Source organism: Accipiter gentilis, chromosome 9 (genome assembly GCF_929443795.1).
Source record: "Accipiter gentilis chromosome 9, bAccGen1.1, whole genome shotgun sequence".
NCBI classification, from domain to species: Eukaryota; Metazoa; Chordata; class Aves; order Accipitriformes; family Accipitridae; genus Astur; species Astur gentilis.
The window spans coordinates 3,963,183-3,987,363 of record NC_064888.1 but is presented as its reverse complement, the minus strand read 5'-3'; the positions used below and the strand labels follow the sequence as shown (position 1 = coordinate 3,987,363).

The 24,181-nt window shown below is 46.5% G+C and overlaps 1 protein-coding gene across 1 annotated transcript in view; it reads right to left on the bottom strand.

The window, feature by feature from the left end:
• The window catches only part of COL13A1 (collagen type XIII alpha 1 chain), a 62,032-nt gene that overhangs the window by 5,444 nt on the left and 32,407 nt on the right, over nt 1-24,181 (bottom strand). Inside the window, exons 19-38 of the mRNA XM_049809995.1 lie at nt 23,997-24,059; nt 21,898-21,951; nt 20,702-20,788; nt 19,936-19,989; nt 19,686-19,730; nt 18,973-19,041; nt 18,384-18,407; nt 17,263-17,316; nt 16,691-16,735; nt 16,212-16,364; nt 15,285-15,383; nt 14,617-14,670; nt 13,760-13,801; nt 13,218-13,244; nt 11,305-11,385; nt 8,785-8,820; nt 6,191-6,244; nt 5,847-5,900; nt 5,032-5,067; nt 940-1,026 (exon numbers count right to left, since the gene is read on the bottom strand). Coding sequence (XP_049665952.1) covers nt 940-1,026; nt 5,032-5,067; nt 5,847-5,900; nt 6,191-6,244; nt 8,785-8,820; nt 11,305-11,385; nt 13,218-13,244; nt 13,760-13,801; nt 14,617-14,670; nt 15,285-15,383; nt 16,212-16,364; nt 16,691-16,735; nt 17,263-17,316; nt 18,384-18,407; nt 18,973-19,041; nt 19,686-19,730; nt 19,936-19,989; nt 20,702-20,788; nt 21,898-21,951; nt 23,997-24,059 — 1,218 coding nt within the window. The remainder of the gene's footprint in view (nt 1-939; nt 1,027-5,031; nt 5,068-5,846; nt 5,901-6,190; nt 6,245-8,784; nt 8,821-11,304; nt 11,386-13,217; nt 13,245-13,759; nt 13,802-14,616; nt 14,671-15,284; nt 15,384-16,211; nt 16,365-16,690; nt 16,736-17,262; nt 17,317-18,383; nt 18,408-18,972; nt 19,042-19,685; nt 19,731-19,935; nt 19,990-20,701; nt 20,789-21,897; nt 21,952-23,996; nt 24,060-24,181) is intronic.

Sequence of the window (24,181 nt, the reverse complement as noted above, 5' to 3'; positions counted from 1 at the left end):
ACTGCCAGTCACCTCCATGTCACGGGAGGAGAGGCTGAGTCCCCCACTGGGACTGTCGCAGGGCACTCTGCTGCATACCCAGAATACAGATGGCCCGTGTTTTCAGGTTTAGTTTTGTCTGCGTAATCAGTAGTTGCAGTTTCCTTTCTGGTTTTCTATAATCTACGAGTCAGGAGGTACTTCTCCGAGTTAAATCTGAGAGGATGGGAATGGTGTTTCCTCCCTTCTGAAATCACCCATTCTTCCTATCCTCACTAGGAAACCCAGCAGCTGGATTTCTAGATGCATGATCCAGAAGTACTCCTGGGATTTATGTCAGTACTACAGATTTTTGGCAGTATTTGCTCCAGCGTATGAGTTTAGATGAAAAATGTGTACATATTCCTATATTTATTCATTTGTCTAGATTTACAGACAATATATTTTGACAGAAACATATCCCATTTAAAATGACTAAGATTTGTTTTCCCGCTGGGTAATGCAGCTTGAGTGCCCTGTGTCGCTCTCAGGTGATCACATCAGCTGGCCGTTATTCCAAGGCAAGAAAAACAGCATTCAGGTTTTGCCATTACGTAGACATGATGACATTAAACATTTCCAGAGAAGAGCCATAACTAGCAGCAAAGGAGGCACAGGGCTCTATCCACAAAGGAGAAAGCCCTGGGCTGCCAGCACATGGGGTCATCCCCATGTACCCCAAACCTTTGTGAGCTCCGGAAGAGGAAGGAATATAACCATGGTCACCCAACGGCCTGATTGCTCAAAGGATCAGTGGTTCCCCACTGAAGAAAGCAGCTTTGCCATAGACTGCAGTGGGAACCAGGCTGGGCCTTATCTGAGTGTTGTACTTCTGCAAGACCATTATTTATGTTATGATTTCCTTCTTTCTTCCCAATCAACAAATCTTAAAACAATACATTTGATGTGAACAGAACATACCAACGGACAGGGTGCATCTAATCCAGGCGCTCCTTGGTCTCCCTTATCCCCTTTAGACCCTCTAGAGCCTTTCTTGCCCCTCTCCCCCTGTAAATAATAGTTTAGTCCAAGAAAAAAAGAATACACAAAAGCTTTAGGATCATCCATTTCAAACAAATGTCAGTGATAGTTTTAAAAAGGATAAACATTTAGGAAACATTTTAAAAGAAGAGAAATCTCTCTTTGAGATGTTAAGTGAAAAACAACGTATGGAGCTACTAACCATTACTTAGCTGCATAAACACATCAGCCATTGCTAAAATCCCACACTGACAGATGTAAGGGCTCTGCATCAAAGGGATTACAAGTGCCTCTGAGCTTTCTGGACAGGCCTATGGTCAGCCAGAGGAGCACCACTCCTCCTCCGTCAGTACCATCATTAGGAGTCTACTTCTCTGGGCTTCCTATACATTCAGTATAATATACATTCAGAGAGAGAGAGGCACATTCTGAGAACTGGCTGACCCTAGACTCCCAGGATGGGAAAACACCCCTGTGGCCAGCAGCTTGCCACCCCATCTCAATCTCCAGGTGCCTGGGAGGGTCCCTCCTCTGCCACAGGAGCTCGGGTAGCATCTAGATGCCTAGTGCCTGAGATGACAAGACCCGCAGCAGACCCCAAGCAGGCTCTCCTGCTGTAGCAGGAAGGCATTGCTGGCCCAGACTCCCTGTGTTGATTGTACTCTTTCCTTTTAGGGTGTAAAATTACTTCCATATCCAAGAACAGCAAAGCTTTAACTAGAACAAGTGTGCTTGCCTGAGCCCAAAGAGGTTTGTGCACTGGGGTGCATCAACATTGCTAAATAGAAAAGGGCCAGAGACTGAAGTACTCAGACCAGACAGCGTGCAGAGCCTGGTTGTCCTTTGGGATGCTCTGGGTAGTGCTCCCCCCAAAATACCTGTTAGACGAGGGACTAGTCCTAAGCAACACGGCCACAGGGCAGCGACCTGTCCCTGTCTCTCTTATTTAGCAGCACTGACATACTCGAGGAAGGTACGATTCCTACAGTGGTTTGATACTCCACAGGCTCCAGCTTGAGTTACACCAGAGCTGGAGCAGTGGGGGGAGACAAATTTAAAAAATCATAACCAAAGGGGAGGGATGCTCTTTTATGGAGGGGCAGCATTCAGTCAATGAAAGCCAGCTGCAAAAGGGGCTGAGGGAATGCCCAGATGCCCTGTTGCCCCTTGGCAACATCCCACCCATAGCAGGTCAGCCAGGGCAGGGTATAGCGTGGGTATTTGCCAGTTATATCTACACCAAGTCTTTCTGTATAACAGAGGAAATTCTCAAAGCTGCTGAGCGTAAAACAGGGGAAGGGGCTGGCTGCTGCACAGGCAATTGAATATAGGGTCCTTGTGGGGAGGGTTAAAGGAATTAAGGGATAAAATCAGACAGCACAGGTTGCTGTTTTTTCTTTAAAAAAAAAAAAAAAAAGTGTTAAACCCAAAGCTGGCAAGAGAAATGGATGGGAGAGGAGAGGCAATGAGGATAAGTCACCCAGAACCAAGCACTGGAACAGAGAGGATAATCCAGGAAAATGTGGCATGGGTTGCTCTGGAGGAAGGAAGAAGGAACCAGGAAGAAAGGCAGAAGAGGAGGAAGGGATAAAGGGGACAAAGGTGGACCTGTAGGAGCGAGGAAGACGCACATACACACAAGAAAAAAAACACCACAGGCATTAAAATAACAGTGAAGATATGAGCTTCATAGCACAAGGTCAGGGTTTACACTTTTTCAGCTGGGTTGCTTGAAAGGCCATCTGTTCCCATTGCTATCTAGTGCCACAATACTGTCTCTGCCTGTCCCCAGGCCCACCTATGCTGATCTCCCACTCCAAACAAAGGGCAGCAGGACCGTTTCTGGGATTTTAAAAGCACTGCTCTGCCTAAAGTAACAAAGGATTTTGGCAAACTATTTGGGAGCTTAACAAGGGTTCCTCATTTTTAATGTGCTCAACACTGAAAATCTTCATATTAAAGTGCCATTGCATACCGCTGCTGCCTAAATGAAAAAGAAGCATTTCAAATGAACACATTTCCCACTTCCAAAGAGGCGGGTGTTGTATCCCAGCCCCCTGTGGAACAGGTCAGAAGCGGAGTGTTGCCTTCTTTTTTTCGTTTCACAGCTTTCTTGTTCATTTTGAAGTCTCCTGGCTGAAGTGCCATAGTTTTGCCAGCAGTTGGGAGAGACTGTCTTGCACTTCTGAGGAGGTTCTGACACAGAAGCTGTGTGTCCCACTGCAGGGGAGACCTAGCACTCAGCTGGGAATACTGGGCTGCAGAGCAAACCCTGGGGAACCAGCACTGTGTCCAGTTCTGCTAAAAGGTACTTGTCAGATGTCTCTAGAAAGGGATGGAGGCATTCAGACAAAACAGCTGTATAGAGGGGACTCACCAAAACTGTGCTGTTTAACTCCTGTAAGTAGTAGTGACCTGTTCACAATTTTTGAAGAGGGGCAGGAGTGAGGGGAAGCGCCTATATAAAGACTCAGTGGAAAAAGTGGTATTTTCTAAGATCCCACCCGCAAGGATACTGCACTTGCCCATTTACAGTCTCAAGTTTTCTCACACTTTTTCATTTCAGAATAATGGTTGCAGCGAGGCAAAGTGCACGCATGCTTCAAGGGGCCAGCAAAACTTCCCACTCATGCTTTCCAGCTCATCTTCTACAAGGAGGTGCTGTTTCTCCCAGTTTTCATTTGCTTTTATGCAAGAGCTCAGAGAAATCCTATCTACAGCTAATGAAAGATCCTTCTTTTAAATAAAATACCCAGTTTAAAAAACAACTGAAAAAGTCTAGGAATTCTGTTAAAGTTATTTTTTGTTTAGAAGCCACACAAACAAAACAAAACGCGTCTTAATGAAGAGGACGTTAAGAAGCAAAGCCAGATGCAATGATTAAAAAAGGGGAGAACTTTGGAGCTCCCATGAAACTTGGACCTTTCTCCCCTAGTTTAAGATGCCAGTTGGCTACTGCTTTCCAAAACTGCCCATTCTGTGCAGAGTAAGGTCAGAAATACATTGCAGATAAAGGACAGAGAACACTCACTATGTATCAAAAGCAAATTCATATAATAAAATCACCATACGGGCACATGCACTATAAAACTTTACATTTTCAGATAAACTTAGGTGATACCAGTCTCTTAGGAAGAGAAGGTGTATGTGTGAGTACATGCATAAAGATATACACATGTGTACTATATTGAACTACTTGACATATCTATACAATTGTAATCTTACAAAGACTCTAATCCAGAAGTCATTTATATTTCTAAATATAAATGATGCTCAACTATATCTCTCAACTGTTTTTGTTAAAAAGATTTAGAGCCTTAACAGGCAAGAAATTCCTTACATTGTGGAAAACCTGATGAAAAAGCAAGGAGCTTCTCAACATGCGCTTTTTAGTAATGTTTATTTTTCTATAACACAGGTGGTATGACAGAAAAGCAGCCATTCACGTTATTGGTTTTGACCCAACTCTTCATCATCACATCCATTCAGGACAATGCCTGAGGAGACTTCATGTCTGATTCTTTAAGGTAGGCCAATTTAATTTATCTTTTCCAAATTTCCATCTTCCAAATTCTCTAGAGGTTCATTTGCTAGAGGGCAACTTTCCTTTTCACACTTCAGGGGGAATTTAAAAGTAATATAGTAAGATTTGCTGGCTTCACCTCAGTTAATTCTCATGGGAATCCCTACACACATCAGTAAATAGATAAGCAGGATTTCCTAACGTATGCCACGTTGGCCGAAGTCTACAACACGTAAAGTCCCATGCTTCAGTGAGAACAGGGCTATGACAACAATGAACACACTAGAAAATCCCTCCTATAGCTTTCAGATAGATGTACCACAATGTCCCAGGTGATTATACGAGCTACGGGTATCACCTTCTAAAATACAAGTTTGTAAAGTTACTTATATGAAGGTCTAGCAGACAGAATTACATGCTGGCTACTTGAGGGTGCTCAGGAGTTAACCAGTCTATCACTGTGTGAAGATGTTAGTAACTAAATTCAAGAAGTTTGCCTGGTAACTTACCCGGATTCCTTTGTCACCAGGTAGACCTTGTAAACCCTGAAATACATCAACACAAAAAGAAAGATTTTAAAACAAGTATGTCCCATTGTAGTCCCGCTTAAAAAGAAGAATGTGTGCCCAGGAGTTTGTTTTTTCCATTTGTACCAATTGCTCGATGGTAAAAAAAAACCCTAACTTTTCCAGCAGACAACCTCCTCTTCACCTCCATTAGACATCCAGGTTGTAACACCACTACTATTGCTTCAAGGGTTCTTCAGATAAAAACCAAACTGGTTTAGAGAACGCAGTCCTTGAAAAAAGCAGCAAACTTCCTTTTTTGGTTAAACAACAAAGCAGCTCCATGATTACATAAAACTGGTGTTCCAACACTGGCCCTACTTTGCAAAAAGTAATCCCAAACAGTGGAAGTAACCTCGCTGAAGACAGCATTTGTCACTGCAATGACAAGACAGGGCCCTCTCAGACAGGTGGAAGGCAGGCACCCAAGCTGTGGAGAGGTAAACAGAGCAGATGTGCTCGAAAGCAGCATTTTGGACTAAGATACGTATCCTGGGAGTGCCATGCAGCTTCTTTTGGTAGTTTGAGGACCAAAGTAAATTAAGTTTCCCTTCAGCTTCATCCACCTCATTCTGAATCATTGCTCTGAAGTTATCAAGCTCTTTCTGTTGCTCCCATAGTATACATAAGTGTGTAACTTCGGTTCTTTAACACCTAACCTAGCTGAAATTGCAAATGCTGTATTACAGCAGCATCTTAAGCTATCAGCCAGGAAACAAGCACTGTAGATAACAAATCCCTAGTACTCCCATACTTACAGGAAGCCCTGCTGGCCCCATTGGTCCTACAACTCCAGGATCTCCTTTACTGCCCTGAAACAGAGACAAAAGAGTAGAAATTGTTACATTCCTATTCAGTATAAACAGGCAGCACAGCAGTGGCTACAGCAACACTATAGAAGAAAAGTAAAGGACAGATTTCAAAGCACCTAAAAACCCCAAGGATGAGATACTCAGAAATCAAAGAGGCCCAGCTGAGGGTCTTATAAGCACAAAGAGAGAGCAGTTCCAGCTCTAGAAAAACCTAGAGATTCTCCATCCCAGAGAGCTGTGGTAGCTTCAAAGTAGTTACAGAGCATTGGTCAGTTCTGAAGCAAACTCACCCTTTCTCCTTTTGGTCCTGCTGGTCCCGAAACCCCAATTGGTCCTGGAGTACCCTATAGTTGTAGGAAGGAAAACACATCAGGACATTTTCCCTCTAGGGCCTCATTAAAGCCAGGAGACACTGCTGCTCCTTTAGGAAAAAGCACAGCTGGGAAGGACAGTCTGGTGATGGAAGGCATCTAGCACCACTACAGCTTTCAGTGTTGGTGGCGATGGATTTGAAGTAGTTGTTATAGGCAATTTGAACACCATGGGAACTGCTACATTCAATCACACCAGCACCATTTTACAGAGCCTTATTTTTAATTTTGAAGCTATCTCTTGACAATTGTTACAGCAGGCATTTCTACCAATTCCACAGGAGGGAATTTTTTCTCTCTAGTTTATATCAGACAAGGCTGAAAGCTGTAGCAGAATAAAGGCCATTTAGATGATAAGCAATTTTCTTTTCTTTATTTCCTTATTTTCTTTCCCCCCACCCGGAGTCAGCTGAGTTGAGCAAAAATGAAAGAGTTTAGTTACTTGGTGGCAGGCAGCCGGTCAGTCATGCAAGTTGAAAGACACCATGCTGCAGAGATGAATGCAGATGCATGCATACACAGATGCAAACTAAGAGGGGTATCATTCAGTCCCAGGCCCTCTGTTCCCTTTTTGCTATTTATGTCACTCCACCAGGCTCTCAGTCATGCTAACAGGAAAACCCAGTCTTTTTGCTAACCCTTTGACACAGGGGCCATCTCCCATTAGCATACCAAACTCGCTTCCCAGTGCTGTTGAGACTTGCTTGGGCTTTGGGAAATTAACCCGATGAAAGTTGATCTTTCATGTGGGCAATACAGCAGTTAGGCAATAGTCTTCTGGCTAAGAAATCGGGCACTTTCAACTCTATACAGAGTCCTTGAACTTGTTGTGGAGTGTTCCCTGCTGGAGGGTCTCTTACAGCTCTCCCAGACCACATTCTGCAGTCTAGATAAAATACAGCCTTCAAATTTGCAGTGTGTAGTACACCCACATAACTACATCATATAGATAGGTGGTTACCTTCCTAGCCCTACATCACCACATATTTTTAGATTGGCAAGAACTCTGCTAACCATTTAGGTATTGATCTACAATTCCTTCACGGAGCCTTGATAAAGGGATACTTTTGAGGCCCATTACCTGCCTTCTAGGAAGAGCAAAGGAGAAAGCATCCAGAACAGGGAAATCTTTTTCTAACAGCCTTAAGGAAAATGGCCTTGCACCTTTTTCGTATGAGCTCACAATCCTTAGTCACTAAAGTAACCCCTCTGATGTGAGCAGGATGACTCATGTGGATCAGGAGAGCTTTTCAGACAAGTTAAGATCTGCAGAATGTAAGTGGAGAAGTAGTCCATGCAGCACACAACTTAAACGCAGTGAAGGAAGTGAGAAAAATCAGGCTTTCCTTAGATTCATGCACAGGAGTTCACATCCCAGAAATCTTAATTGCCTGCACATATGCATCATTTTAAGATCATTTAGTGCCATGAAATACATTGAGATCTCACCTGCACATTTGTAAAATTAAATCTACAATTTCCCCAAACAAGCGAGTGTATAAGCTGTCATTCAGATTCTGTTCAGAAGTTCTAGAGCAGCTGAATAATTTCCAGTTACACCGAGGAGGAGAAATTGCTTTTTCTTTTTAAATAGCCAAATGGATTGTGCATGGGTGATGTGTGACCTCCCAAGAGGGATTAAAAATATTTGGCCCTTATTTAACAGCTGCTAGCCAAGAATAGCAGAATAAGGTTAGCATTACTTGTCTCATTCTGAATTTCACAGACTGAGATGCTTAGGCACAAGGAGTTTATTTCCTTCACATCTCACAGTAAGTTAGCAACAAGAGGTGGGAATCTTGCATCCTCCTGCTCCGCTGTCAGATGTCGCTACCTCTCAGAGGTACATACTAGACTGGAACACACCCCACGACCCCCACCCTCACGTATCTGGGACTAAGGAAAGCACGTGCGGAGTTGCTGAAGTTGCATGGCATTCTGCTGCTGAGAGGTGAAGGGCTAGTCCTGCTTGCAGAAGGTCTTTTAGATGCAACTTCTCCTCATGGTGAGATGCTTACCAGGCTATGGAGAGATACCTGTAAGCATACCTGCAACCCATGGCAATGCAGCCTTAAGTGCCATGTGCGAAAACAATGCACAAAGCCTTTTGCTCACAGGACAAAACACACCAGCATTATTATGCCTAAGACAAAACTGAAGAGCTACTGCTGTGAAAAGGTGGCAAGCAAGGCTACCATGGAGAATGACAGGATGGAGACCCCTCGTAATAAAGAGGACAGGAGAACAGAGCATCATGGAACCATGCAGAGGTTTCATTCATCTTGTTATAAAGTAGAACAAGTAGGCTATGATCCCAGGATCCAGACAGACTCGTAGCATCAAAAAAGACAAGTGTGTAACATCACTTCTCCGTCTAAGTTTAACCCCCCTCCCAAGCCTGCTTTGGAGAAAAGACAGTTATTTCTGGTGTAAACAAGACTCTGGTGGAAGAGACAAGACAAATCACGATACAGGGGAGGAGGAACGTAGGGTAATGGAGAAATGGAACTCACCGGTGGTCCAGGCCTGCCGTCTAAACCTGAAGCACCCTGAACAGACGGGGGAGGGTTAACAAAAACAAGGCAAGAGGAGAGGGGAGGAGGGTGAGGGGGAAAGGAGAGGGGAGGGGAGAGGTGAGTGAAGCAGTGACTTGAGACAAACATATGCTTGCAATAAACAAAAATTAAGATCTCAAGGACAGGTGATGGTACTTACAAGCAAACCAACAAAAACATAGAAACACTGAATACATATAATGTTGACCTGCAACTTTCAGATCCCATTAATAATGCAAATTTCCCATTCTCAGTGCCACCGAGAAAACCCCTGAGGAAGCAGGTGTTCTGTGACAGGTGATGAAAAGGACAACGTGACAGTGGAGTTGAGACCTGCATTGCCTTTGTGGCAGGCTGGGCTACACAGAGAAGACACAAGGCTCAGAGGCCTGTGGTCACAGAGGCATTTATAAGCAGTGCAGAGCCATCAGCCATTCAAGTTCCCACCAAAAAACCCAAGTCTTGTAGGTGCATGCTTAGTGAGCTGCAGGCTTGCTCCACTCTACATCCAGTTGTTTGGAGGCTTATAAAACCGGTGGCTCATCTTCCTGTGTCACCAGTACAGATTTACACCAGATTGAGTTTAAGTGGCACTTTTCTGTCTGCTTGGCTCTTGCCCTGAATTTCCTCATCCATAAGACTTTACAATGGTTCCACCCAAGGTCCGTCTGGCCCAGTGTCTTGTCTCTGACGGTAGCCAGGGGAGAAAGCTTTTGTAGAATATAAGTACCAAAGATTGAGTTTTCCTCCACTTATGACAAATTCCTCAGCTTGTTGGCCATAGAGAAGTCCAAGGCTACTGCAAACAATCAGTGCTGAAATGTGCTGAAATTCTGGCATGATGTCAAGCCCTAAATCACACTTGAAAAGGCAGCAGATCCAGCTGTGAGATTTTACAGAGTCTGTCTTTGAAATATTTCAGTACCTGTTTGGCACTGCATTTAGTTTGACAGGCTGAAAACACACTGGATCAGGAATGGAAAAGCTTTTGAAGAGATTTAGGTAGGTCTGAGGAGGGACACAAGGTCCACAATATCTCTCTGATCTTACTAACAGCTCAGTAACTGTGCTTCCTAGCTGGCCTGCTGATATTGTTGATCCAAACACAAAACATTTCTAAAAGGACACTTCTGGGCCAGTCTTCCCCCCTCCAGAGCTCAGGACGAGCGATGCGAAAAGGCAAGGGACCCTAGTTTCTCATAGGGCTCACTGCTGTAGTAGAACCAGCTAGCACATTCCCTGCTACACTGATGAGCTTGTCAGGATAATTGCTGGGGCATCTTCTGCTCAGACTGTCACGGGGACCTCCTTCCCCTGTCCTGATAACACACAGACTTGAGGGAATAACCATTTACACAGAAAGCTTCCATTTGCATTTCTCAGGGTAAAATAGGGACTGTGTTTTTACTTCTCACTGCTTCACTGAGGCACAATCCTTTGCACTTGAGCTTTCCGAAAGCTTCGCTTTCTCCCTGCTGGCTCTGCATGGAGCCACAGTGAATACACTCATGATGAGCTCACTAAAGTGCCTAGAGCTCGATGAGAAGCATCCAGGCCCTAGAAGGTATAGCACAACTAAAAGAGGAAAACATTTTACAAAGACACGCACATTTCAGCCAAAGTCAGGGACAAGGGATCTGGGTTATCAAACACAGGCTGACAAAGTCACACAGTACACAAGATGCGCTTTGCAGTGCTTGTTTCCAGGCAGTACATTTAGCAAAGGGAGAGGGTGTGCTCTGCCACCAGTGCTTTTTATGAGGAGAGAACTTAGGGGCTGGCAGAGCAACTGGGTGGGACTAAGTTACCACTAATTCATTATCAGCTGTCAGCTCAGACAGTGGGTGAAGAAGCTTTTAGCAGATGTGAGCCAAGAGCTTCACAAAGTCTTCAGGTTTATATCTAAAGTTCCTGTAACTCATTATAATTCTGCCACAATTCCTCCTTGCTAAGCTAAGCAGTGCACCAACACTTGTCTAATGTGACTGAGTTCACATACAGCAGGGAACACAGCACGCTTCTACCATGTCAGGGAAAGCACTGATTCCATTGCAAAAGTGATAGCAAAGTATTGGCTAGTGAAGAAGCTGGATGCATTCAGAACCACCAAATTTTTGTACAAAGCTTGGCCCAGGTGATAAACGGCTGGGAAGGTATTTCCTTTTCCACATCTTTTTGACTTCTGTTTCTGGTCTAAAGTGCAAAGAACCCACAGGAAAGCTGCTGTTTGTTTTTCCCAATCCTGCCAGAAGCAGGAAGAATTAAAGTGATCACTGATCTATTTAACAGCTCTAAAAGATGAAGGTTCTGTAAGAAATTGAGGCTTTAAGTTTAAAAAGCAAAGGCCCAGTTATTTATAGATCATCTCTTTCTTTGACTTTACATATCACATCCCTGCATGCGTCTCCTATTGAGAGATCTTTTTACAGCTGATATAAGTTTGGCTCATAAAGTGCTGCTTACTTCCTGGATACTTACGGGTAATCCCAGTGGCCCTCTGTCTCCTTTTTCACCCTGGGCACCCTTCTCTCCTTTCATTCCATCAATCCCTGCTTCCCCCTAAAGGAAGGATGGAGCAGAAAATAAACCCACCGTAACACCACTTATATAACAAACATTCCTCCCTTCAGAGAGCGCCGAAGCATTAGAGAGAATACAAGAGGCAGCAGAGCAATGCTTTAGCTTGATTCTCAGCCCAATCTGAAGAAAACCAGTATCCGTCAAGTGACCTCTGCGTGAGCACCTGTCTTCAGTCAATGGCAGTAAGAGAAGAGTCAGGCCCAGTGGGTCAAGGTGGTCAAACGGGAACTGAGGTCACTTCTGTGTCACTCTCTCTGCTATTGCAGGGAGCGTCAGGTAAATATAAGGAACCAGAAGTTATCCGATAGGTTGGTTTCACATTTTAAGATGTGGATTCATTGGAAGTGAATGACAGGTGTCTATAAGCTTTGAAGAAAAATCATACTGAAATCTTTTTTGGAAAGATTTTTGTAAATGCAAAGGCATCAGGTTCAAAATTTTGGGGAAAATAATTTCATCATTCCTTTTCCAACTATATTTTTTAAATTCTCTGTTATAAACTATAAAGCAATATTAAACAAAATACTCCTTTTTCATAAATTCAAAAAGCAACCCAAGGCTTCCCCCACACCCTCCTGTTCATAAGGTATTTTAAAACATTATCTTGGTTGCATTTTGAAACAGAAGTATCAGAAGAACCAAGTTTGCACAGAAATGGTAAGCCTGGTTGCTGTACTCTCCTACAACGATAAGACACCACGTTGCTGGCCCACTCTACCAGCACTCCAGTTTCCATACAGCCATGTATCACTGCCCTACAACGCTATTTGGCTTGAGCACATACCTGGAAGAGTTACTTATTTCTGATGTGTCTGCAAAGGGTATGAAATGTTCTTCCTCCCCACTACTGAAAGCCTCTTCACAAAAAGACTTGTTGCAGGGATGGAACAAAAACTTCCACGCTCACGACATCTCATTGCACCTGCTATTCAGGCCTACATGGTTCAAGGAGAAACTGCTGCAGTACTTCCTCTGCCTATAATCCAGTCTGTGCTGTGCCAGACTTTCACCTGCATTTGTTTGGCCCATACCTCAAAGACAACTCCATCTTACGGAACTTTCCCAGACACTTGATATCAGTGGCTAGTGAGTTACAGACAAGCAAGACAGATAACTGTATCTGTAATCAACACTTGGAGAAAAGATGAATCAGGATAAATATACCATCCCCTTTAGCACCCAAATAGTACTGGTAGCCAAATCTAAGCATAACAAGAAGGATGAAGACACTGCCCACATTTGCCAATCTCTGCCAGAATGTCAGAGGAAAAACACAGGTCTCCTTGAACATTTCCACTCAAATATTTTTTTCATCTAGGTACAGTTTTACAGCAGGTAAACCAATGGTGCAGGCTGAGCATAAACACATTTAGATGAAGATTAGAAAGCTTCTCACCACCAAGAACAGCGAAGTCCTTGAGTGGCTTTACAGCAGAATTTACAGGGTACAGAACCTGGCTAATTTTAAGCTAGAGCTCAGTTACTTAGGGTTGTATGACAGCCTGTCCAGCCCACTGTACAGACCTGCACCCTTCAGACAAAGATTGCAACTATGTTCTCATGGAAAGATTTCCAAGGGCCAGTGACTTCCTACTTCTTTGGGTGAAAACTGGAGAGAATGACCAGTTTTCTGGGTCCTAAAGCGAGTGCTGCTAATCCATTTCCTTCAAGAAAATATCCAGAAGGATTTGTCCTCTTACCAAGATAGAAGAAAAGTAACATTTGAAAGCTAGGAAGTTGTTATTGAAGGGAATTCTTTCACTTGGGACAACTCTAGTAAAATTCCAGAATGTTATATTTTGCAGCCTTACCTTCGGTCCTGGGAGGCCCTGAAGACCCTGTATTTGGGATGAAAGACAAGATATGAGTAATATTTAAGGATATGCTTTAAAATCCAGGTTATCACAGTTCAGCATGCACTATAGAGCTTTCGCTTTCTGTCACACTGAGGGCACAAAAGCTTAGCCTGAAGGCCTCTTTATTTGTGTAAAGGGCACTTCATGTACTGTTCTCATCTGGTAATGAGGCGGCTTTCGCCAAGAACCACCTGGCAGTGGGCCAGGCTTGCTATTAAGACCATTTCTGAAGTTGATCCCTTTAATCCCATTCATTCCATCTTGCTACTGTCTTCCCTTTCATCTCAGACAAACCTAGCCTTCTCTCTTTACCTACCCAGCCCATCGTAGCTCTGACCTACCCTGGGGGGTGGGTTTGGAAGTGATACTAAGCATGTTACTGTTTCAATGCTGCAGTGTTTCTGGCTTTTTTCTCTGCCCAGAACCCTCCCCAGCCACTTCCCGCTCTATCCTCATTCCCACGGTCTTGCTCCTCAGGTGAATCACTCAAAACTTACTGGAGGTCCTGGTGGGCCTTGGGGTCCAGGGGGGCCAGATATCTAGAAAGCAATGCAAGAGAAGTCACTGTCATAATCTGCTGCCCTCAGCAGGTAAAGGGAACTGCTCAGAGGGGAGGCAGGGCACAGGACGCAGCAGAGCTCTACCAGGCTTGGAAACCTGGACTCCCCTTAAGGACTGTGTTAGGAAGTGGCAGCAATGCAGGACAGTGGCTGAGTAGAAGCAGCAGGACTCTGGGGAAGGTTATGCAGCAGTTGCAGATATTTAGGAGGAGGGAAAGCAGTGAGTTTTTTCCAGAAAAGTTCCACTTCCACTGCTCTACCACCATTCCTGCAAGGAGGCACAAGGTCAACAGCTTAGCAGCTGTTTCAAAAGATAGGAAAGAAGGTGGCTTGCTCCACACGTGCAGAAGAGTGTTTTGATAGCCTGTGGGACTCCTTGCTGCAGGGTGCTACAAAAGCTAGGGGTGAGCTTTGAGGGGAGAACAGACAAATTCAAGAACACAAACCCTATTGAAAAATACATATATGTAGATACATGCAAGTATTGTTCAGGAAATCCCTTCGCCGCAAGTGCCGAGGGAAATATTTGTTATGCTTTCCACGATCTTCTATTCTTCCCTAGGCATTCATTATTGATTGCTTGTCATGAGCTAGATTGTTCTTGTGTAAGGGAAAAGTAGGGCATCGGGAGCTAGAGGTGGCTGGTGATTCAGTCCCACAAAATGAAGCTTGCTGTCCTCAATGAGACGTGTGTCATAAGAGGGTGGGATGTGCTGGTTTTCAGCAGCACTGCTGCCACATCATCCCTCCCCTACTGCCGAGATTGCAGAAGGAAAATGAGAAAGGTGACCTACCGATTCTCCTGGATTTCCTTTGTCTCCACGCTCCCCAGGTTCACCCTTCTCTCCCTGCACACAACAACAGACCCTGTCACCACCAGCCACACTCTGGAGTCTCACTCCATCAGAAGCCATCTGTGAACCACTCACGTGCTGGCAAGCAGCAGTTCCCCAAAGGAGGAGTGGGAATGTACCATCTATTTCACAAACAGCTCACCTGCGGCTCTCCTGCACCTCTGCTTCCAGAGGAGGCACCCTACAAAGCGCAAGGCCTCCAGGATTGGTATCTCACAGCTGTGCAAGGGGAGTGCTACAGGATTTTGCTTGCCTTTCCCCAACAGCAGCCTGACACCTCTCTGCCGTGCTGCAGCCTCTGAGGGAAGGAGCAACGATGCCATTCTGCCAGCAAACTAGGCGTCTCGGCTGACTTTGCCACGCAGGCTCTGCAGGCAGCTGCCAGAGCCAGCACCTCCAGACAGCAGTGGGGGCAGATGCCCAGCTGGCCCCCTGCCTGCTGCTGGAGACCTGACGGATGTTCAGTGACACCTAAGCACCTAACTAAGGGGTAGGGGTCTGAGGCTCCTGAGATACTCAGCACTTTGAGAAATAAACCCTTGTGTGTTGCTCTGTGCTGTTTTCTCTTTGCCAAGCAGGAATGAGCAGCCTGTCTTTTTCACTCTTACTGTCAGTCCTGGAAGTCCAATGGGACCCGGCAATCCTGACGGTCCTGGCATCCCTTGGTCACCTCGTTCGCCCTTCTCTCCAGTGGGGCCATCAAGACCCTATGGATCAAGAAAGATTTGTGGACTTTTTGCAAGACTAAGTCAGGCAGACATATGAGACATCATTGCAAGAGCTGAGACTGGTGCTGGTCATCCCAAGAACACACTGAAAACCCCAGACAACCATCAGGTGTCCAGGGAAATGCAGGGCTTCACTAGCGTTGAAACCGGACGTGCAAGTGCCTGAACATCCTCCTGTCATTGTGGATGTGCCGGTCCCCAGAGCAGGGATGGGGTACTGCTTTCCTGCCTCCAAGTTCTGCTCACGGTTACGCAGTTTGCTGGAGCCCATGCTAGAAAGCACTCCCCAATAGCCAGCTGTTGTGACAGCAAGAGTTTTATCCTAGTAATCTTGTAGAGAGGCAGAAACTCATTGCATAAAACCCTCTTGACTAGTGCTGAGGACACAGAAGTTGTGACAGTCTGAAGCTGGGAGACTGGGCACTCTGCCCCGGTTAGTGGCAGGGATGTAAGGGGTTACTCCATGCAGTTGCCCTCCCAGGAGGGCATGTGCGCTGGTACCTCAGCTGCCTTCTCACAAGTCAGGCCTGCTTGCTTACAGTGGCGTTTCAGTTTAAGCAATACACCAGGCAACAAGCTGAGGAAGTGACTGAGCAGGGCACGCAGCTGGGGACAGCCACTCCAGCAAGATGGACACATCTGCCAGGGAGCCAAGACGTCGCTTCTGTACTGGCATACTTCATACAGCAGTGATGAGGTGCGTCCAGCACCCACATCGGAGGGGCTCTGAGGTATCCAAGAAGTCCCAGGCCCTTGTTGCATAACCTGGACAGCCAGCAGTGCTCTGAGAGGCTTTGATTTACTCACCGGTGAGCCAGCTTGTCCCGGCTCTCCTTTATCGCCCTTTTCTCCTGTGACCCCAATATGGCCTGGCTCTCCCTTTATTCCAGGTGGTCCATCCTTCCCTGGCAGTCCATGAGGGCCAGGGGGACCCATTTCTCCAGGCTTGCCACGTGGTCCCTAAAAGAAATCCACACAACACAGAGTGAAACACAGATAAGAGTAAGGTTACTCCTGCAGGGTGAGCCCCTGGCCCAGAACCTCTTTCACTGCTCAGCCTCTCACTCGCAGTAATGCCCTTTGAGGAGTCATGGGGGGCAGGACAAAGTAGATTTGCCGTGCCATCCCAGCCACTCCCTATAGGTGAGGACTTTGATAAACCATTAATGCTCGTTTTTGTAAAGCAAAATAATTTTTTCTCCTGTGCGAAAAGCAACCGTGCAACGTTAGTGACAGAGGTAAGACCACTAAAGGAAAGAGCAATCCATAGTGGCACCATGTCTTACCTTTTCTCCATCATGGCCTGGAGGACCTGGCAAGCCAATTTCACCCTGAAACACAGAATTGTTGCTTTGGCAGTTTGAAAGCAGCTATTCTGACTCCTTCTGCATGGCACTATGATGATGAAGGGTGGGCATTACAGAAATAGTCTGCAGGGACTCTGGTAACTAATAGTCACAGAAAAAAAAACATGGAAACCCCTGCTGAAACAATACATGTCTGACTGCCTAAGAATTTCACCAGCCTTGTTTATCCTGACTGACAGTTCGCAGCCCCAGTGCTATAACATAGTTCCCAACCAACAAAATCCCTGCACAGAGATCGGTTCCCATAAGCTGCTTCCTAAAAGGGGAGGGCAAGCAGAAAGGATCCTTCATCTTTCTGATAAGGCATTATCATTGTGGGAAAAGAGATTTTCAGGATATTGTGCATGAGGAGGAGTGGTAGAGGCCAGCAGGACAGTCTGATAGTGCTGGACAGGGAGAATAGGAGCGCTGGTGGGGGTTGTGTGTGGGAATTCTGCCTGGCCTGCTCCTGTGTTTCCCTGAGCTCTGCAAGTGCTGAATTGAGCAAATACCTTCTGTCCCGGTGGCCCTGGAGGTCCAGCCACACCCGGAAGTCCTGGGGGTCCCTAGATAAAGAAAAACTCATTTTCAGATTATCAACAGGGCCTTTATTTTCATGTTTTGAAACCAAACAGATCTTCTGAGTTTAAGGGGAAATAGCGGGGCAATTTTCCCAGGGACTCCTAAAATTGCATTTGCTTGGGAAGCCAAGCAATGGAGAGTTCTGAGTGAGCAGCAGGCCAGTCCAAAGTGAGTTGTAGATATGTATGTATTTCTTTACATTTTCATGGAGGAAAACTAAAATGACAACAGCTATCTGCTCCTGAAACTAAGACTAACTTAAGGTTGTCCCTTCCTATCTACAAAAGTACACTTTTAGAATAGAGATCATAGGAAACACTGTACTACTTAGATCCCAAGCACAGCTTAAGCAGAGGTAAATGGCCCTAGTATTTTGAGCAGATTTCCTGATCAGTCTTGGCCGTTACCCTTTAAGGAAACCTAGGGAGCAGTTTGGCCTAGCAAGTGATGCTGCTTACATCTGTGCTGCCCTGCCATACTGCATTTTAAAAATCCATCTTCTTTCCTAAGCAGGTTTCTTGTCCTGAGAAGCAAAATTCAGGGATACTTTTTCCCTTATTTTGGCTTAAAATAACTACTTTACATTTCTTTGTCTTCAGAGGGCTTGTAGTCACTGCTGTTTTAAATGATCAGTTTTGTACAGGACTGTTATGTCAAGTTATACTTATCAATGGTGAAAATATGTCCTCCCCTCCCATCACAGAAAGTGTCCACCACAGACTGCCAGCATAAGCTCTCTCACAAAGCACCCAAGGCCTCCTTTTTCCGTGCTTTGGTCAGTCCCCCTTGCTCTTCCCTGCTCCTTCTGAGCAATCCCTGTTGTGAGCAGCATGTATTACCTCTTAAAGCAGAGAAATAAAGGGCCTGATTAGAATTCAAGAGCCATGATCAGAAGGGAAGATGAGCTCTTCCTTCAGCTGTCAGCTGCCCCTACTCCAGCTCCCAACAGCAAAGGCCAAATATTTTAGCTGCACCTAAATTGTCAGGCCATCTGCTTAGGATGGACATATGGCTACTTGCTTAAAACCACGCAGCAAAGCTAGAAACTCACCATCAAGGCCAAAGTTCGTATTTCCTAGGAAAAAAGTAAAAAAAAAAAATCAAAAAGGAAAACAGCCATTGGAAAGCTAAGCTTTTTCCTGGAGGTGGTTTGTTTTCCACTAACATAACACTGCCCCAAATGAGCAAAGAGCCTACAAAATGAACAAAAGCAAAAAACTAGCTCTGAGTCCCATGGAGCTGTTATTCTATGATTTCCCCTTTTTCCAGGTAGAATCCAGGCTAGCCCAGAGCTGGGCATAGCCACTCGCTCACTGCACATCATCAGTGCACACTCCCTAGGAAGCTTTGCAGTCCTTTTATTCACCATCTACCCCAAGTCACGTGCCACTCTTGAGGCGATTCACATCACCTCTACGTCCACCAGTGTTAATATATCAATTAAACAAGGTGCACAAGTATTTACCAAAACACTATATGCAGTGAGCTGTAGGATGACGGGGACTATGGAACAACCAAGTACTTCCTTTTGCTGCTACTGCCGAGGAAGCAGATCCACATTGTTCCCAGTTGTCTGCACCCCCAGGGAAACAGTAAAGCTGCCAGCAGTCGCCTCATGGGCCAGGAGGGCAGTTGCTCACCTGGAGAGCTTCGCTGATGTTACCATCATAGTCCATCATATCGTCCTTCCCAGGCTCTCCTTTGGGGCCCTGAAAAATACCAGCTCTTTAGCCAGGGCCTGGGGATTGCCCTTCCCATGGGGTACTCGGAGCTGTGGTTCACCCTGAAAAAGGGGTCTCAGAGGGGCCTCTTTCATGAGCCTCCAGTTTTTCCTTGATTAAGCAAAGCTCTTAAAGGCATATGTTATAAAGGAAACACTACAGAAATGTAGCCAGACAAGCCCAGATCACCATGCTATGACCATCAAAGGTGGCAGGTCTGGTGAGTGGTGAAGTTGAGGCCAGAATCCAGGAGCTGGATTGTCTGACCGATTGCCAGACTTGAGCACACACCAAACACCCTCCTGCTGCCCTTTGCTGATATGCCAAGGGCCTGAGTTCAGACTGGGATATCCAAACCCACCTCCTTCTATGAATGAGCCGAGCATCCACCCTGAGTTGGCCTGAAAGACTTTTTTTCCCCCCTAAGGTGGGGGTGTCTTCTGATGAGGGTATGGAGTAGAGAAATGGCCTGTCTCAAACTCAGCCATTGCCCAGCTATAAGCATTTTTAGTGACAGTGAGAACATCTGTCAAGAAAGCAGAGGCCCAATCTAGACTGTCAGTGTGGTCCCACTATCCTTAGACCTCTTCAAAAGGCCAAAACTCTTCAAGCGTTAGTGGAAGGACACCTACCCTTGGGCCCATGGGTCCCTGGTCTCCCGGTGAACCAGGTTCCCCCTGTAACAAGAAGAACATGCTGTTAAAAAAGCCTATCCCTTCACTTGCTTGAGCTCCAGGAATCACTGTTCTCTGCTGGTCCTCTGAAACAGGCTGGGACTAGACAGCTTAATTTTAAAATGCTCCTTTTCAGCTAAGTTTTGTACACGTAGGAACAGACTTGCAGCTACTGAACCTGGCGCTGGGTTGTGCAGAAGGACTGTACCTTTTCGCCCCGTGACCCTGCAGCACCAGGCTGGCCAATGTCACCAGCTTCTCCCTGAGAGAAAGAGAAAGGAAAAGGGATGGGTTTGTATTCTGTGGAAGGGGTGCGACTCTACTGCTGGCTTTGCATTTCCAGGAGGAAGAAATGCACCAGCCAAGTACCCCTGCTCTGCCCTCTTCTCCTCGGGTAACCCAAATTTCCTGCCATGACGTCCTACCAGGTGCCCTTCTCTTCTACACAGTGCAGAGGGAGTATTCAGCACGAAGGAAAGCAGCCGGTTCAGACCCAAAGTAAGTGCACAGGAGGGCTGTTCCAAGTACATCTGAGACTGGACCTCAGATTTACGTGTTCTTGGTGACCTTTGCCAAAGGGGCAGGACTTTACTGCTGCTGCTCCTTGAGGAGGTGGAAGAGGGAGGGGAGAGAAGACTTTTAAGGCCTCCGTCCTGCCTCCCCGTGTCCACCCTGCCTCAGATACCACAGGGACTAGAGGCTGTCATTGATTCTGAGCAACTAGTTTCTCACAGAGCCTAGAGGGAAGTTCTCTGAGCACAAGGAGGGTATTTTCCTCCCTGAAACACAGTTCACAAATTCTCTCACCTTCTGTATTTAAAACAACAGAACTAAAACGCTCTGCAGAACCTGATGTCCCTTCAGCAGGTAATTAGAGGTGGGCACAGATGAATGCAACCTTTGCCCCTTCCTACACACCTTGTGCTGGTCACAATCCCTCACAATACACAACTCACTGGAGGAAAACCACTCACCTTTGGTCCAGGGGGCCCAGGCAGACCTGGAGGGCCAGGTTCTCCTTTACCTCCCGCCAAGGCATTCTCAGCATTTCCCTTCTCTCCCTGTTTGCAAGGAAGAACAAGCCACATGTCACAGTTCAGTCTCTCCATCTCCATAATTTCACTTGCCAAACTGTTGGCTTAGAGAGACAGGGCCCAAGACAAGTTGGTCCATCAGCTGGCCTCTTGCTAGCCCAGAAACGTCACTGCTCCAGAGTCACCAGCTGTCCAGGAACCAGGCCAACATAGTTCTGCCTGGGGGCTCCACCTAGAGCCCTGCCAGCGGTCACAGCTATCGTCAGCCCTTTGGCTGCAGTGCTGCTGCTCGGCCCTTACTCCCCAGTGCCATATAAAGCCACCTGTGGACAGACCTCATCCCCCGGGCTCCAGTTCAAACACAACTGTTTTCTTCTACTGTTGAAATTGAGCTGATAAAACCACCTACCACCTGATGATGGCTTTTTTTGGTATGGCTCGCTCTGGAGCTGTGGTCATCAGCCAGTCAGCCCTGTAGACCACATCCTTTGCACAGAGCAGGTACAAAGGCAGTAACAGGAAAGCTTTGCTTGCACTGAGTTGCCATTACACCCTCATCCTTTCCTGAAATGGCCACTGTCACTCAGTGCACTGTCCCCTTTCCTGAAGGAAAAGCACCCTGTAAAAGTCTGATTTGAAAGGTGTGATTTCTATCCATATCCCGGAGCATAGGGAAAAAGCCAGAGTTTCAGAGCTTAGCTTTAGCTGACCTGCCCTGGGTCTCTCCGAGCACAAGGCTACTCCTCCACCTCAGAGCACTGCAGTGCAGCTCCCAAAAAGCCCATCTCCTCCTCACATGTGGATCTTGGAGCAGGAGGGAGGCTGAAATGCCACATTACATCTGAGGTTATGCTTTTAAAGGCAAACTACTGGAACACGATTCCGTGGTCACGTTCCCAGGACCACAGCCTCCCCGTCACTGCAGGAAGGCATGCAATTCCTCACAAAAAGGCATCCTTTGTGTGACCCCATCACATCCCTGGCTGGGGCTGACATCCACCTGAGCTTCACAGAACATGCTGCTGTACGCTGCGACAGTGACCTAAGAGCGCATGAGCTGTGCACAGCTGGCACAGGAGGGAGGAAGGAAAAGGGATGAGAGTGGCCCCCCTAAAAAAATCAGAGAAGATACAAACCTTCGTGCCAGGGAGTCCAGGAAGCCCAGGTTCACCAGCTCGTCCCTTCTCACCCTGTTGGTAAAACAGACATGGTCGGGCTGACTCTGCAGGCTCTCCGTCCTGGAGAAGCAGCCGAAGGATGGATGAGCTGCTCCTTGTTTCAAACCCTCTTTCCCTTCCCCAGGGGATTTCATTTTAGACATAGACAAGGCGTACTACAGCAGCACCTGCTCGGGACAGTGAATGCTTTATCCTGTCCTCTTGACTATCTCTGCACACCATTGCTATTTCTCTCCAAAGGAAGGTGAGTGGGAAAGAGATCCAGGATCCCCCCTGTGCATCTTCCTTATCACTCTGGTCTGCTAAACACTTTTCCCTGTCAGTCCTTCAGCACAGGCTCTTGCCATTCCATACACGCAGAGAAGTTTTTGCCCAGGGCAAATTTTATGTGGAGTGCAAGACTTTCTCCATGCCCTGATATAGTTCAGCTCTTTGCACAGAAACTGTCCTGCTGCTTGAGCCCATCCCAGTTTTCACAGCTCCTCATTACACTGTGAATTACACTGCTTTGCTTCGGCAAAGATCTCACAACCAACATTCCCACACCTCTCCCAAGGGGCATTTCCTGCTCCTGTTCCCTAACTCCAAATCCCAGTCTCATCATGCTCTTAAAAAAACCCCAAAACAGTGCAGTGTCTCAGCAGCCAAGCTCTGTGACACATACTGGTCATGAAAAGCAGTGAAAACAGGAGTGGCAAAAATGGCAAAGACAGAAGATGATGGTTTAAAACGATGCCTGGAGAGCAAGGCCCGCAAGCTGAGCTGCGTGAGGCACCATCGAGTATGGAGGATGCCACAGGGCAGTGAGCAATGGAGGGCATCCAGCATTCACTTGGTGAAGTGACTTTGCTTAGTTCACCATGACCTCTGGGTCATTTTTTGAATATTGGAGCTCAATTAGTGGTCTTTATGTTGAAGTTAGGTTCTATTCAGCCCATTCCATCCAGCTGCTAAGCCCATGGTTTCCAGCTAGAGTGTCCTGTTCAGGAGTCTGCATTTTGCCAGGACGGAGAGTGATATCAGAGGTTTCTGTTACCATGAAGACATGTTTCAAATGCATCATCAGAAAAAGTTGTGTTCTTACCTGCACTCCTCACACCTCCAAGACTTAACAACTTGTACAGATTACACAGAACAATTCAAAACTTCTTTCCCCCAGCAGGTGCCTAGCTGTCTCCACAACAGCAGCACAACAGATCAGCAAGGCTAGCAAAGAGTTCCTCTGGGAGCCATGCTGTTGCCTGCAGAGGCTGGTGCTGCACACCCATCTCATCAGAGCTCAAGGGCACACATCTGACATGCAGGGGACTTGCATCAATGCTCCATGAACAGACATGCACTGGTGGCTCCGTGGAAAATAATTAACTAGCAGCAATCTTATTTTTTTAGGCAATTCTAGAGTGCAGTGACCCCTTTCTTGAAGGTAATTTGGCCTCCAGCCACCTGTAAGGCCCCCCCCCCAACTTTCCTCCCCTGACAGAGCATGCACATTGCTGCTGTAAATTAATGCTTCTCTCCCTGAAAAGAAGGAAAACATTTGCAGGACCTCATATCCAAAGAAAATGTTTGGCCTTGGGGGTTTTCGTAAGGATATAACCTCTAATCCTGTCCCAGGCTTCTGCCTTGCTCTGCTTTTGGTATCCTACTTTTCATTCAGGGACTAGTTTTCAATACACATGCCCGTAAGGGCTACTGAAAAACATCCTGTGCTGCCTGAACAATGGCGTAAAGAACCAGATTTCTTGAGGAGGGAGGTCAGATTACTGAATCCCTGTTTAAGGGGTTATTTCTGGAGTCAAAAGATGCAGCACTGTCCTTAATTGTTCCCAGGACAAGACTACATCCCAGGCATCTCATGCTGCCCTGCCTGCCACCAGCCCCCCACCTCCTGCAAGCAGGAACACGCAAACACACTTCACCAAGGGGGGCAAGAGCCAGAAAAGAACACATAATCCCCCGCAAGCACGACAATGCAACGCAAAGCAGGCTCCCGCCAGCTCCCGCTCACAGGAACACAGCACTGCCAGGACACCAAGCCCAAACACGCAATGTCCTACCCGCTGCCCCCTCTTCCCTGGCAAACCTGGGGGGCCCATCCTCCCTGGGACTCCAGGATCTCCCTTCGTGGGGAAGAAAAGAGACAGAGAATGTGTCTGTTACATGGCTATCGCATGCTGTAACATAACCCAGCGAGCCTCAAGCAAGAGGAGCCAGCTGTTCAGAAACCAAGCCGGCTGCTTAG